Here is a 15,100-nt window from a genome sequence, read left to right as displayed (position 1 = left end):
AAATATAGACCAAACTGAAGATGTTTGAGAGTGAAACAAAACACGAAACGTGCGTGAGCTGTATAAACCGGTGTTGCCAAAAAGATAATAACTAAAAAATCATCTGTTGTATCACAATGGACTAAAACTTCTAAGTGAGTCTGATGGCAGACTGCCATTTAAACCTAAACTAACCATCCTGTTGGAAATGTCTCCTCTGAAGTAGAAGTAATACATTTTTGAAAGAAGGGTTTTCGAACCACTTTGCGACGTGTCGTAGATCGACACCTTTTAAGGAGAAGTTTTACAAAAACTGTTAAATGCCGACAAATTTGCAAAGAGATAAATACAGCTAAACTAATTAAGTAGTATTGACATATTGATCTCTGACCCTATAAAGTATATATACATTTTTGATCGTCTTGGAATTCTGAGTTCATCCATGACCGTCCATCTGTCTGAGCGCCAGTCAAAATCGCGAAAGAATAGAAACATCCGCTTGAAATTTAGCGTTGATACCTCTTATTGATGAAGGCGTTAGACCATTTCGGTTCAGATTTGGATATGTAATCCGTTTCCCAGATTTGACTTTTTAAGCCCGTAGAATTTCATCCGATTTGACTGTTAAAGTACACCTATGCCCTTCAAAACTCCCACCAACTCCCACTCAGATAGGTCCATAATATAATCCAATTCACGGATTTCACTTCTTGGACCCTTGAGGCTTCAATCAAAGCGATTTGATTGCTTCAAAATATTTCCAAGTTTATAAGTGTGAAATTATCCATTTCCAACGCTATAAAGTATAGAAATTCTTGACCGTCGTTAAAATCTAAGACGATCTAGCAATGTCTGTCCATCTGTCTATTGAACTCACGCTACAGTCTTTAAAAATAGAGTTATTGAGCTGAAACTTTGCACAGATTCTTTTTTTGTCCTTAGGCAGGTTAAGTTCGAAAGATGGGCTATATCGGACTATATCTTAATATAGCCACCATATAGACCGATCTGATGATTTGAGCTCTTAGGCCCATATAAGCCACATTTATTATCCGATTTTGCTGAAATTTAAGACCGTGAGTTGTGTTATGCCCTTCGACGTCTTTTTTCAATTTGGCCCAGATCGGTCCAGATTTGGATATAGCTGCCGTATAGACCGATCTCTCGATTTAAAGTTTTAGATCCATAAAAAGGGGCATTTTTGTCCGATTTCGCTGAAATTTATGACAGTGAGTTGTTCAGACGGTCTATATTTGGATATAGCTGCCAAATAAACCAAGACTGTACTCAATGTCCGCGATAAATTGGATCCAAATTCGACCATATTGCGATATAGCTGCTACGGGTGCATAAATAATGCATTTTAGACCGGATTATGACGAAAGGTGGTTTACATATATACCCGATGTGGTGGGTATCCAAAGTTCGACCCGGCCGAACTTAATGCCTTTTTACTTGTTACTTGTTTTATTTTCACGATAAAGGGGGGATGCTACTTCTGCGTCACACTGGAAAGCCAAATGTTAGAAACATAAACAAGTAAGAGCAAGCTAAGTTCGGTTGGGCCGATTCTTGGGTACCCACCACCATGGAATCCACTAAATATGTGCCCTTATTAACTGAGTTGGTATTTTAAATACTTTGGTCTCAAGAAGTCATATCGGCATATCGGTACTTAGGGGGGCCTTTATCACCATATTGACTGATTGGGATAAAAATTTGCACTGATGTTGTAAGTTTGAAGATAGATTTTTGGGCCAAATTTCAGCCAAATCAGGTGAAAATTGAGGCTTCTAAGGGCATAGAAAGTCAAATCCGGGAATCGGTTTATATGGAAGCTATATCTGTTTATAAACGAATTCGGGTCATACTTGGCATTGATATTGAAAGTCATAACGCAAGTCTTTGTTCCAAATTTCAGCCAAATCAGATGAAAAGTGAAGCATCTAAGGGTTTAAGAAGTCAAATCCGGAGATCGGTTTATATGGAAGCTACATCTGTTTATACACCGATTCGGGTCATACTTGGCATGTTTGTTGAAAATCATAACCTTATTATTTGTTCCAAATTTCAGTCAAATCAGACGGGAGGGGGCTCATGAAAGCAAATCTGGGGATTGGATTATATGGGGGCTATACCTGTTTATTGACCGATTAAAATCATACTTGGCATAGATATTGAAAGTCATAACGCAAGTCTTTGTTCCAAATTTCAGCCAAATCTGATGAAAAGTGAGGCATCTAAGGGCTCAAGAATTCAAATTCGTTTTATACTTGGCATAGTTGTGGAAGGTCATAACTTGAGCCAAATGGGATGAAAATTGAGGCTTCTAGGGGCTCAAGAAGTCAAGTCTAGGAATCGGTTTATATGGAGGCTATATCCAAATCTGAACCGATATGGCCCATTTGCAATCCCCAACGACCTACATCAATCGTAAGTATATGTGCAAAATTCATTCATGCGGTTAGCTTTACGCGTTCGACCGCTATCGTGATTTCGACAAACAGACGGACATGGCTAGATCGACTCAGAATGCCGAGACGATGAAGAATATATATACTTTATGGGGTCGCAGATCAATATTCCGAAGTATTACAAACGGAATGACTTGATTAGTATACCCCCATCCTATGGTGGTGGGTATAAAAAGCTATGCAAACTACATCAACCCTGTATGAATAGGAGAAATTTCGAAGATAATGAATTCTCTTTATCTACAAAGTTAGCTAAATTAACTTTAAATTTATAATGCCAATTAGAAATTATGGCCAAACGATTAAAAGGGTGTTAACTCAACTTCCTTTTAGAAAGTGAATGTACAGCTTCGTACAGATGTTCATATGCTAATATGATACGCATATGTGCGCACAATTTTATCTAAAAGATAAGATTTAATTTATATTTCTACCAAAAATCAAATAAAGCTTGTTTTTTATCATGGCGTCGAGGAGTAGGATTGCAATGTAAAAATTCAGAAGTCATCTGGTAATCCACATTAACAGATCATTCGTAGTGGTTAACGGATTGTCAAAACGTTAGCAACACTTAATTGGCAATGTGAAAAAAAAAAATTAAATAAAGAAAATACTTCGTAAAAACATATCTCGCTCTCTCACCTCTAAAACTCTAATGAAAATGTCTCAAAATATATTGGAAAATGCGGCGAAATCTTTCACCTTCGGTGTTATCGATTACATTGTCTTCGCTTTCATGTTAATGATATCAGCTGGTATTGGTGTTTACTTTGGCTTCTTTTCGAAATCGAAAAATACCACCGATGAATATTTGATGGGTGGCAAGAATATGAAAACTATTCCCATTGCCATATCTTTGGTAGCAAGGTAAGTTAATAAATCTATGTTAAATAATCTAAGAAGTAACTTTTTGAGATATTTTTTATAATATAATAAAACACTCAAATTTGCATCAATTATTCAACATTTTTATTGTAATGGATAAATTGGACTTTGCCAGGTCGATATGGCCAGTACCAGTTCTTAGGAGTACAATTCAAGCCCGCCTGGTCATCTAGTACGGAACCATCCGTATAGAAAGAAGTCTATGTCACTTCTATTACCAGGCATATCGTAGTTCCAATCGGTACAGTACTTTTTATCAAAAAGCGACTCAGGTAGAGTGTAATCCACACTGCCTGGAACATCGGATTTTGTATCAAGGATAACACAGTGCCCGTAGCCGCCACATGACCAAAGAGAAAGCTCCCTTGGCCTCACGGGAGTGGTAGCAGCAATTTGCCTAGCCACACCGTCCAAAGGCATTAGAGGTAGCAATAAATTCAGTGCATCCTGTTAACATTGCAAACAAGTAAAAAACTATTTTTAAATAACCTACAAAACAACTTTACATACACAAAAACTACATAAAACTTAAATAAATACATTTTTTTTTCAAAATTCATTATAGATTTTGTCAAAATAAATTTGAATTATTTGAATTGTATTCACTTCAATTTGCACTTAACTCACAGCTGAAACCAACTAATTATGGGTTGCCCAAAAAGTAATTGCGGATTTTTTAAAAGAAAGTAAATGCATTTTCAATAAAACTTAGAATGAACTTTAATCAAATATACTTTTTTTACACTTTTTTTCTAAAGCAAGCTAAAAGTAACAGCTGACAACTGACAGAAGAAAGAATGCAATTACAGAGTCATAAGCTGTGAAAAAATTTTTCAACGCCGACTACATATATGAAATCCGCAATTACTTTTGGGCAACCCAATATACATATTGATCGATCGGTATATATGAAAGCTTTATATAGACCGATTTAGACCGTACGCACAGTTGTTGGGAGTCATAACAGAACACCATATGCAAAATTTCAGCCAAATCGGACACAAATTGCGCCTTCCAAGGGCTCAAGAAGTCAAATTGGAAGGCCGGTTTATGTGGAAGCTATATCAGGTTATATACCTATTTGTCGGAAGGTTATAGACCAGTTGTCGAAAGTCGTAACGGAACTTTACGTGCAAAATTTCAGCCAAATCGGACAAAAATTGCGCCTTCCAGCGGCTCAAGAAGTCAAAACAGGGGATCGGTTTATAGGCGAGCTATATCTAAATCTGAACCAATATGGCCTTATCCCCAACGACCTAAAGTATATATAAAATATCTGGGCAAAATTTCAAGCGGCTAGCTTTACGCGTTCGACAGCTATCGTGATTTGGACAGACGGAGAAACGGACAAGGCTAGATCGACTCAGAACGTCGAGGCGATCAAGAATATATACACTTTATGGGATCTCAGATCAATATTTCGAGGTGTTACAAACGGAATGACTAGATTAGTATACCCCAATCCTATGGTGGTGGGTATAATGAAACCAAATTGTTATTAAAATTATATTAAAATACTTTTCCCCAAAGAGTTGTCACACCTTTCGGTCCGGCAATTAAAAGGATATCCCTTATCATTGAGTATAAAACTTGAATCGAACAAAACCCTTTGATATTTTGAAAGTTTCCTTAATATGCATTTGTATTAAAATATTATTAGCAATTTATTTTCTATTTTCTTCCATTTTTTCAGTCAACTTTCAGCAATTGCCATAATGGCTGTGCCCGCAGAGAGCTACTCATTTGGTTTTGGCTATATATTTCTAGTGCTGTCAATTATTCCGGTGGTTCCCATGCTAAATTATATCATTATACCGGTATTCTATAACAACAACATATCAAATTGTTATGAGGTAATATTTTTTTTAAATTAATAAGATCTGGGCAACAAAGTTGAAAACCCCAAAACACAACTCCATTTTAGTGATGGACTGCATTTCTCTGGAGAATCTTAGAGAACATCAAAACATTTAGGAATACATATGTATTGTCATACCTCAGTATACTTACATTGTGGGCAAAAAAAAACTAGCCAATGCCCACTTTGCAAAGTGACCTTATCTTAAGTTCGAAGTTAACTAAGCTTTTAAGTCAGCTATCAGATGAACCTAACCTAACAGCACTTAGGTCTGTTCGCGTACTTTTTTAACTAAGCTTTTAAATCGGCCATCAGATGAACCTTACCTAACAACACATAAGTCTGTTCGCGTACTTTTCTAGTAATTTTTTGCAGGAGAGTAGGAACAGCCTTTCGTATCTTCTATTTCAATTTATTTGAAGAAAACAGCTGGTGTTCACCAAACAGCTGTTCAAAGTTTTAAATTCCTGCTGGGAAAAAATTCTCCAGTAGATATTTGCACGCAATCAATCTTCTGCGGGCGAACGACTTCCATTAACAATTTTGTGCAAATTTGAACAAATTTCATGTCAGCCATCAAAATCAGCTGTTAAATTACTCCTATAAAATCAGCTAATTTAACAAACCCCTAAAACGATAACTTTGAAATATACTTATATCGAATGTCTTTTTTTATTTTCCTACCATTTGCAGTATCTTCAAATACGTTTCAATAAACATACCAGACGATTTGTCACCGCCGCCTTTGTTTTCAGTGCCATTTTAATGTTGCCAGTTTTCATGTTTGTTCCATCTCTTGCTTTTGCTCAAGGTACACTCAGAAAAATTTCTTTGCATTGCTATAAATCTCATAATACCGATGATTTTTTTTCAGTTACTGGCATTAATATTCACATTATCAATTCGATAGTTTGTTCCATATGCATATTCTATACAATGTTGGTGAGTAAAAAACAAGTAAAAATGTGCTAAGAGCCATGGATACCATTTGTCTAGTTCTATGGCCGATATCTCTTATAGACAAACAAAGGATAATGGATAAGAATTGCTATGGTATTTTAGCTATTCCAAGTTATGAACCGATTGCGGCCATACTTGGTATGACTGTTGGAGACCAAAGTGGAATTCATTGTCCAAATTTCAGCCAAATCGGATAGAAATGCGCCCTATAGTGGCTCAAAAAATAAAATTTGGAGGTTGATTTATATAGGAGCTATACCAGGTTATAGACCGATTTAGGCAATATTTAACACATATGTTTAAAGAATTCGCTGTGCAAAATTTCAGCAAAATCGAATAAGAATTGCTCCCTCTAGAGTCTCAAGAAATATAATCAGGAGATCGGTTTCTATTGGAGCTATATCAGGTTGTGAACCGATTTGGACTATACTTAACATCGTTGTTGATGGTCAAAGCTAAACACTTCGTGGAAAATTTCAGACAAATCGGATAACTAAAAACGCGGGTGATTAGTCTATATGATAAATATAAATTTAACGAAATCGGGTAATAAATGCGCATTTTGTGGCCCGCGGGCTAAAATCGGAAGATTGGTATATATGACTGCTGTACCAAAATATAGATCGATCTGATCAACGGATGAGACCAACACAACAAATTTTGGCATATTTCAGCGAAATCGGGTAATCCATGCGCCTTTTGTGTCCAAATATTGACCATAGAGAGCACGGATACCGAAGAGTCTAACACACCTCATTGTGCCAAATTCAAATATTGGGTTGCCCAAAAAGTAATTGCGGATTTTTCATATAGTCGGCGTTGTCAGCTGTTACTTTTAGCTTGCTTTAGAAAAAAAGTGTAAAAAAAGTATATTTGATTAAAGTTCATTCTAAGTTTTATTAAAAATGCATTTACTTTCTTTTAAAAAATCCGCATTTACTTTTTGGGCAACCAATAAATCCGAAAATAAATGAGCCTTTTGTGGGATCAAGACCTTAAATCGGTAGATCTGAGTTACGAATGTCAAAGAGCCTAACACAATTCATTTTGCCCAAGGGGCCAAGGCCTTTAATCGGGAGATCGGTATATATGACAGCTATATCTAAATATAGCCCGATCTAAGCCATACTCGCTTTGATTGTCAAGGGACCTAACACAACTAATTGAGTCAAATTTCGCCAAAATCGGGTAATAATTGCGCTATTTTTGGCCCCTCGACTAAAATCAGGAGTGTGGCATATATGACAGCTATATTCAATTTGTAACCAATCGAGACCATATAGAGCACGAATGTCGAAGAGCTTAACACAACTCAGTTTGCAAAATTTCAGTGAAATCGGACAATAAATGCGTCTTTTGAGGATTCAAGACTTTTAATCGGGAGATCGGTATGCAGTTATATCCAAATATAAAATGATCTAGACCATACTCATTGTGCTAAATTATTGCGAAATCGAGTAATAAATGCGTTTTTGTGGTTCCGAGAATTTAAATCGGGAGATCGGTCTTCATGACAGCTATAAGCAAATATTGACTAATTTGAACCATATAGAATACAGAACAAAAAATCGGACAGTAAATGCGTCATTTAAGGGCCCAAAACCTTTAATCGGGAGATCAGTATATATGGCAGCCATATCCAAATATAGCCCAATCTATAACATACTCGGTACGATGGTCGGCGAATCTAACACAGCTCATTGTGCCGAATTTCACAATTGTGGAGGCTATATCGAGATATAGTCCGATATAGTCCATCTTCGAACTTAACCTTCCTATGAACAAAAAAGAATTTTTGCAAAATCTCAGCTCAACATCCCTATTTTTAAAAACTTCAGCGCTGTTTCAACATACAGAAGATTAGACGGACGTACATGGCTAGATCGTCTTAGATTTATACGACTATCAAGAATCTATATACTTTATGGGGTCGAAAATGGATAATTCGATAAGTTGCAAACGGAATGACTCAATTAATTAATCTTTTGGTGGTGGGTAAAAAAATTAATAAAGAGAAAAATTTACATTTACCATTATTTTGCCGCTACAATGGCTACAATTCTCATAACATTCGTTTTTAAACTACGACGTATACTTTTGTGCTTTGACATTTGCAATGACGTTTCCGAAGTGTCAAATATTCCCTGCCAAAACCCATTAAAGGTGCTATTAGACGACATGTATTTGTCAACTGATATATGACATATTGCAATTACTATATACATAGAAGGGCATTAGTAAAGGCCAAAACTTTTGAGCGTCGTGTTGCAAAAATACAACTCTGCACACAAATTCCACAAAAGCAACTAGAAAAAGCTAAAAAATTTTCAACTTCGACGCTTTCAACGCGACGATCCTCAACGCACTCATTCTGTTTAGGCCTTAATAGCCACACGATTTATAACAGCCGGTATAATACCCCAAGAGCTTTCCAATTTTCCGGCCTAGGCAGCGGTACTCGTAGATGAGCGAGTGTGATGACCCGAAAAGATGCGCGAGGTTGTTCAATCGCCAATTCATTAAGCATCCCGAGAGAGACAAGGCTAGGAGGAGAGCTACCCGTCAAATGCGTAGTCTGTCTCGAATGTAATCCTCGCCAAGTCGTCTGAGACGACGGGCCCCGACAAAATCGCAACACTTCCATTATACTCAACGCCGCTGCGTCCTGGTTCATCTTCTTCCTACGTAGTAATTCGTATCCCATCAGCGCCTTCCAGTTCATCTCGTTCTCCAACTTCCTTCGGACTTTTATCCCAGGCGAAACGTCGTTAGTCCCTATTTCTAGTTCCCAGCGTATTTCGAATCAGCGCTCGCAGTGGCAAAACGTATACTCTGCATCATCTGCAACTTCTTGCGCCTCATATTCTATTTTGGCAAAAACCGTCGTCTGTGTAACGTCATATCTCAAGTTTTTTAGTCCACCCATTACATGTTTCTTTTATGTTCTTCAACTTCTAGGGAGGCATTAAAGCTGTCGTTTGGACGGATGTTGTTCAGGCTGGAATTATGATTTCTTCGGTTGTGATCGTAGGCATCTCAGGTATATTTAAAGTTGGTGGATTGAGCCAAGTTATTGAAAATGCCGCAGAAGGTGGGCGTTTCGATTTATAGTAAGTACACTAAATAGGTTTTTAAAGGGATTGTGTAAAAAAAGTTTAAAATTTTATTTCATTTCAAAAAAGTTTCGGTTTAGATCCTCGTGTACGTACCACAGTTTTGGGACTCTTCAATGGAGGAATTTTGCTGTGGGTTGGTCATATTGGTCTTAATCAGAGCTGTGTACAAAGAATTGTCTCGCTGCCCAGTTTGGAAAAAGCCAAAAGGTAAATATTACTTGTAAAATAATATTTCATCTGAGAAAATACCTCAAAAGTCAAATTAAATGCCTTTTGAAGTAAAGGGTTTTACAATAGGGACTTGAAAACTTTGCATTTAATCTGTGTGAACGCACTATTACATCGAACTGCCACTGTCAATTTATTCAATAAACTCAACATTTTCACCATCGTAAAGTACACGAACGAACAACGTCTGCAAATCATACCTTAGGAGCGAAATCATCTCCAGTGACGAGTCCCATTTTTTACTCAATGGGTTCGTCAATAAGCAAAATATGCGTCAACGGTCAGGTGAAAGTCCAAATCAATCTTCACGAATCAACACTTTATCCACAAAAAATAACTGTGTGCATGCCGGCGGCGTCATTGGGCCATACTTCTTCGTCGACGTTACAATCGTCACGTTACTATGAAAGGACAACACCACCGCACCAAGCTCACTGATTAGTTTTTAGCCTGAAAAGATATGGACCTGGATGACATGTGGTTTTAACAGGACGGTGCCACACTGCACACGTTAAAATCGATTTATTAAAGAGTAAGTTTGATGAGCTGTGTTATCTCAAGAAATGCCCCAGTCGATTGGCCGCTTCGTTCGTGCGATTTGACGCCTCTGGCCTATTTTCTTTGGTGCTATTTCAAGTCATTGGAAGAATCGTTCGATGTCAAGACGTACACATTGGCGGTTTGCATTGACATCGAGGGGCGTTTAATAATGTGCCACACATGGATCGAATCCTTAGACCATATGCTAAGGAACAGGTGGATAAATTACGGGTCCCATGACATATATATAATGGAGAAAGTAGCATAGGGCACGCCACAGGGGGCATTTTATCGCCATTCCTTAGGGTGACTACCATAATTGACTGAGGAGGGATTTGAACCCGTCTGTTATGCAGACGATGTTATAATACTTCTTGGGGGTAAGGGTCCGAACCAGTTATGGTCGATAGGGTCTTGCATTTGGCATATAACTCCGCTAGACCAATGGGTCTCAATGTTAACCCAGAGAAGACTGAAATATGCCTGTTCACGAGGAAGTCGAAGATTGGCCAATTTGACGCACCACGTTTCCTCAATAAAACGATTTCGATATCTGACAAGTTCAAATACTTAGGAGGGAATTTGGATAGAACACTTAATTGGAAGTGTCACATTCAGGAGCATGCTGAGAAGGGCCACAGATGTTGGACACTTTGTAGACGGGCTGTAGGCTCGAAATGGGGCCTGAATCCGACGATAGTCGACTGGCTCTACAGAAGCGTGATTAGACCAATACTTACTTACGCCCCAGTAGTTTGGTGGACTGCTATGAAGAAAAAGTGCAACGTTAGGACCATACAACAAGTTCAGAGAACATGTTGTCTTGGCATAGGCGGAGCGATGAGGACCACGCCCCCAAGGGGACCTGGAGACTATTCTAGATATCCGACCCATTGACATACAGATGAAATATGAGGCAGCCACTGCAGCTATGAGACTTAAGGCGATGGGAGAATGGATTGAGGATGGATTTGTAAAATCGGTGCGGCCAGCTTGTATAGGGCATGTGGGGAAGGTGATGAGACGTTGAAGCATTTCCTATGTCATTGCCTGACTTTCGCGGCTAACAGGCACCGGAACTTAGGTGGGGACACGATACCAGACAAGAACCAACTTGGGGGAGTGGTATGAAAAACAATAAAGGATTTTGTAAGTAGAACGGAATTCCTAACTTTAAATTTTCTTTTTCGAGATTACTTTTTAGTTTTTAGAGCGTACAACAAGCCGATCACTAGCTTAGGTGTAGGTTCATAGCGGCATGGGGCGGATTCATATCTGCACCCTTTTTATACCCTCCACCATAGGATGGGGGGTATACTAATTTCGACATTCTGTTTGTAACTACTCGAAATATTCGTCTGAGACCCCATAAAGTATATATACTTGATCGCCGTGACATTTTATGTCGATCTAGCCATGTCCGTCCGTCCGTCTGTCTGTCGAAAGCGCGCTAATTTTCGAAGGAGTAAAGCTAGCCGCTTGAAATTTTGCACAAATACTTCTTATTAGTGTAGGTCGGTTGGTATTGTAAATGGGCCATATCGGTCCATGTTTTGATATAGCTGTCATATAAACCGATCTGGGGTCTTGACTTCTTGAGCCTCTAGAGGGCGCAATTCTTATCCGATTGGAATAAAATTTTGCACGACGTGTTTTGTTATAATATACAACAACTGTGCCAAGTATGATTCAAATCGGTCTATAACCTGACATAGCTGCCATATAAACCGATCTTGGGTCTTGACTTCTTGAGCCTCTAGAGGGCGCAATTCTTATCCGATTTGGCTGAAATTTTGCACGTAGTATTTTGTTATGATTTCCAACAACTGTACCAAGTATGATTCAAATCGGTCCATAACTTGATATAGCTGTCATATAAACCGATCTGGGTTCTTAACTTCTTCAGCCTCTAGAGATCGCAATTATTATCCGATTTGCTTGAAATTTTGTACGACGGATTGTCTCATGACCATCAACATACGTGTTTATTATGGTCTGAATCGGTCTATAGCCCGATACAGCTCCCATATAAATCGATCTCTCTATTTTACTTCTTGAGCCCCCAAAGGGCGCAATTCTTATTCGAATTGGCTGACATTTTACACAGGTCTCCAACATATAATTTAATTGTGGTCCAAACCGGACCATATATTGATATCGCTCTAATAGCAGAGCAAATCTTTTCTTATATCCTTTTTTGCCTAAGAAGAGATGCCGGGAAAAGAACTCGACAAATGCGATCCATGGTGGAGGGTATATAAGATTCGGCCCGGCCGAACTACTTTCAACTTAACCTAACCTAAGGACTCAAAAAGTCAAATCGGCAGATAAGAGCTATACCAGATTATATGCCGACTTGGACTTTACTTGGTACAGTTGTTAAAATTTCAGCCAAATCAGACAAAATTTGCGATTGTGTAAGGGCTCAAGAAGTCAAATCGGGAGATTGGTTTATGTGGGAGCTATATCAGATTATAGACCGATTTGGGCCGTACTTGGCACAGCTGTGTGAAGTCAAAATAAAACACTATCTTTAAAAATTTTAACCAAATCGACAAAAATTGAGGCTTCCAGGGGCTCAGGAAATCAAATCGGGAGATCGATTTATATGGGAGCTATAGCTAAACCGAACCGATAGGGCCCATTTGCAATCCCCAACGATCTACATAAATAAGAAATACAATGCAAAATTTCAAGCTGCTAGCTTTACGCGTTCGATCGCTATCATGATTTCGACAGACGGACGGACATGGCTAGATCGACTCAGTACGTCGAGACGATCAAGAATATATACACCTTAAGGGGTCTTCGACGAATATTTCGAGGTTTTACAAACAGGATGACTAGATAAGTATACCCCCATCCTATAGTGGTGCGTTTAAAAATAACTGTTTGATGCGGTTTACATGGCGGCGGCGTCATTGGGCCATGCTTCTTCGTCGACGATACCAATCGTCACGTTACCGTGAATGGACAACGCTTCCGCACCATGCTCACTGATTATTTTTGGCCTGAATAAGATGATATGAACCTTGATGACATGTGGTTTCAACAGGAGTGCGCCACAATACACGTTACAATCAATTTATTGAATAGTAATTTTTCATAAGAAATGGCACAGGCATGCCAAGTCCTTATTGGAAGCCCCGATATTTACGGATTATTTGGCGGTTTTCAGCTGATTAAAAAACATTAATTTCCCCTTTTTTCATAAAGTTAAATAACCATAAAAAGTTTTATCAACATTTTATTCTTGTAATTCTAAAAAACTGTTTTTGTTTTATATCACCAGAGCCCTTATCTATGCAGCCATTGGAATACTTTTGATCTTGGGCTTTAATTGCTTCACTGGTATTATAATGTTTGCCCGCTACGCTGGCTGTGATCCGATTTTGGCCGGAGTAAGTTCCTATTAATAAAACATACCCTTTTTGATATTCTTAGACTCTGTGTTATTTTTCTTCCACATATGTAGGTGGTGGAAAGAGCGGACAAAATAGTACCCTTTTTTGTGCAAGATGTTGTAGGCCATTTAAAAGGAATGCCCGGAGTATTTATTTCATGCGTCTTTAGTGCAGCTCTTAGTACCATGTCGGCAACTTTGAATTCTTTGGCTGGTGTGGTATATTTCGATTATATAAAACCCTTTATACGACACACGGATAATCGGGCCAATGCCATTATGAGGCTATTCGTGGTGATCACAGGATGTTATTGTATAGCAGGTGGATTTGTTGTGGAGAAATTCAGTTCAATTTTACAAACAATTCTCACAATAATGGCCATTAATACGGGAGCTGTTGTGGGTGTATTTCTATTGGGCGTTCTTGTACCCAGGGTTACGGGAAAGGTAAAAATGAGATATCTAATAGTTAAAGTTTTGTTTCTACGCTCTGTTTCTAATTACTTTTCCCTGTAATTTTTAATGAAATTTGTTTTTCCCCTTGCTATAGGCTATACTCGTCTCCATTGGCGTTAGCTTGACTGTCATGATATGGATTGTGCTTAACGCTCAAATGCGTATAAAAGCTGGCATCATCAAATATGACCCATTGCCCACCACTTTAGATAGATGTGAGAACTATAATTTCTATGGTCTAATTAAAAATGTGTAAGCCACTCAATATTCTTAGAAAACATTTTCTAAACTAAATTGAACATATTTGCATTACTTTCAGCATTACCGTACATGCAGATACAATTTCGGCTAAAGATGAGGTACCTTTGATAACCACAGCATTTGGCAGTAATCGACCCTTTTCCATTTACGAAATCTCATTCTATTGGTACCAGGTGGTCGGTACAGCTCTGGTCTGGATAACAGCCATACCTCTGAGCTATGTCTGGAAACCAGAAGAGGATGTGCAGTATGATCCCAATTTATATGCCCCATTTATAGGCAGATTCATACAGCGCTCCTCCTTGGAAATGGAAAGTATACCTTTGAAAAGGCCCCACCCATCGCTAGCTGATGGAAATACCCACATACAACTGCCATATAAGAAGTAAAAAATCCCTCACAAAATTCTATTCAAATCCTCAGATTAGGAAAGAGATGCCAGATGGTATTTCATTAGTGCAATTATATTTAAATATAGGCTAAATTAATTAATAAATTTTATAAGGCATACATAACTAAACTTCAAAAATTCAGCATTGTCTAACATGACAAAAGATTCTCGAAAACCGAAGAGGAGCGAGTCCCTGAAATAAAATTAAAACGCCTCAAACGCAAAAGACTCCTATCAAGTCCCCAAAATGTATCACAAAAGCCAAACACATCTATTTTGAGGACTTTTTACATGGTTTTTTTTAAAACAACAAATTGTTAAATATCTCACTTAACTGTTCAGACTTATCATAACTAAATTATTAAATAAAAAACTCAATACAACTACGAAAAGATGCACAGAATTATAAGTATGCCATGGGAGTAGTGTAATTGTATAGACAAAAAATCTGCCATTTCACAAAAATATGCATTGGGAAAGGAACAGCAAGAAGACAGTGTTGTCGAGCGTGGGTAATGTGATTCATTTTTATATCATAGAGGCATTTTC

General features: G+C 38.1%; 1 protein-coding gene across 1 annotated transcript; it reads left to right on the top strand.

Annotated features, from left to right (window-relative positions):
* Positions 1-3,006: 3,006 nt before the first annotated feature.
* On the top strand, positions 3,007-14,889 carry LOC106083623 (sodium-coupled monocarboxylate transporter 2). Its single transcript, XM_013246766.2, has 10 exons — positions 3,007-3,320; positions 5,032-5,191; positions 5,890-6,007; positions 6,071-6,138; positions 9,115-9,266; positions 9,339-9,479; positions 13,333-13,441; positions 13,516-13,890; positions 13,994-14,151; positions 14,219-14,889. Exons 1-10 carry the CDS (start codon positions 3,109-3,111, stop codon positions 14,547-14,549), a joined length of 1,824 nt encoding a protein of 607 aa, XP_013102220.2. The 5' UTR covers positions 3,007-3,108; the 3' UTR covers positions 14,550-14,889.
* Positions 14,890-15,100: the final 211 nt, after the last annotated feature.

The sequence above is a fragment of the Stomoxys calcitrans genome, chromosome 2 (genome assembly GCF_963082655.1).
Source record: "Stomoxys calcitrans chromosome 2, idStoCalc2.1, whole genome shotgun sequence".
In the NCBI taxonomy this organism is placed as follows: Eukaryota; Metazoa; Arthropoda; class Insecta; order Diptera; family Muscidae; genus Stomoxys; species Stomoxys calcitrans.
Note: the sequence above shows the minus strand (reverse complement) of the source record. Positions and strands in the feature narration are given on the sequence as shown.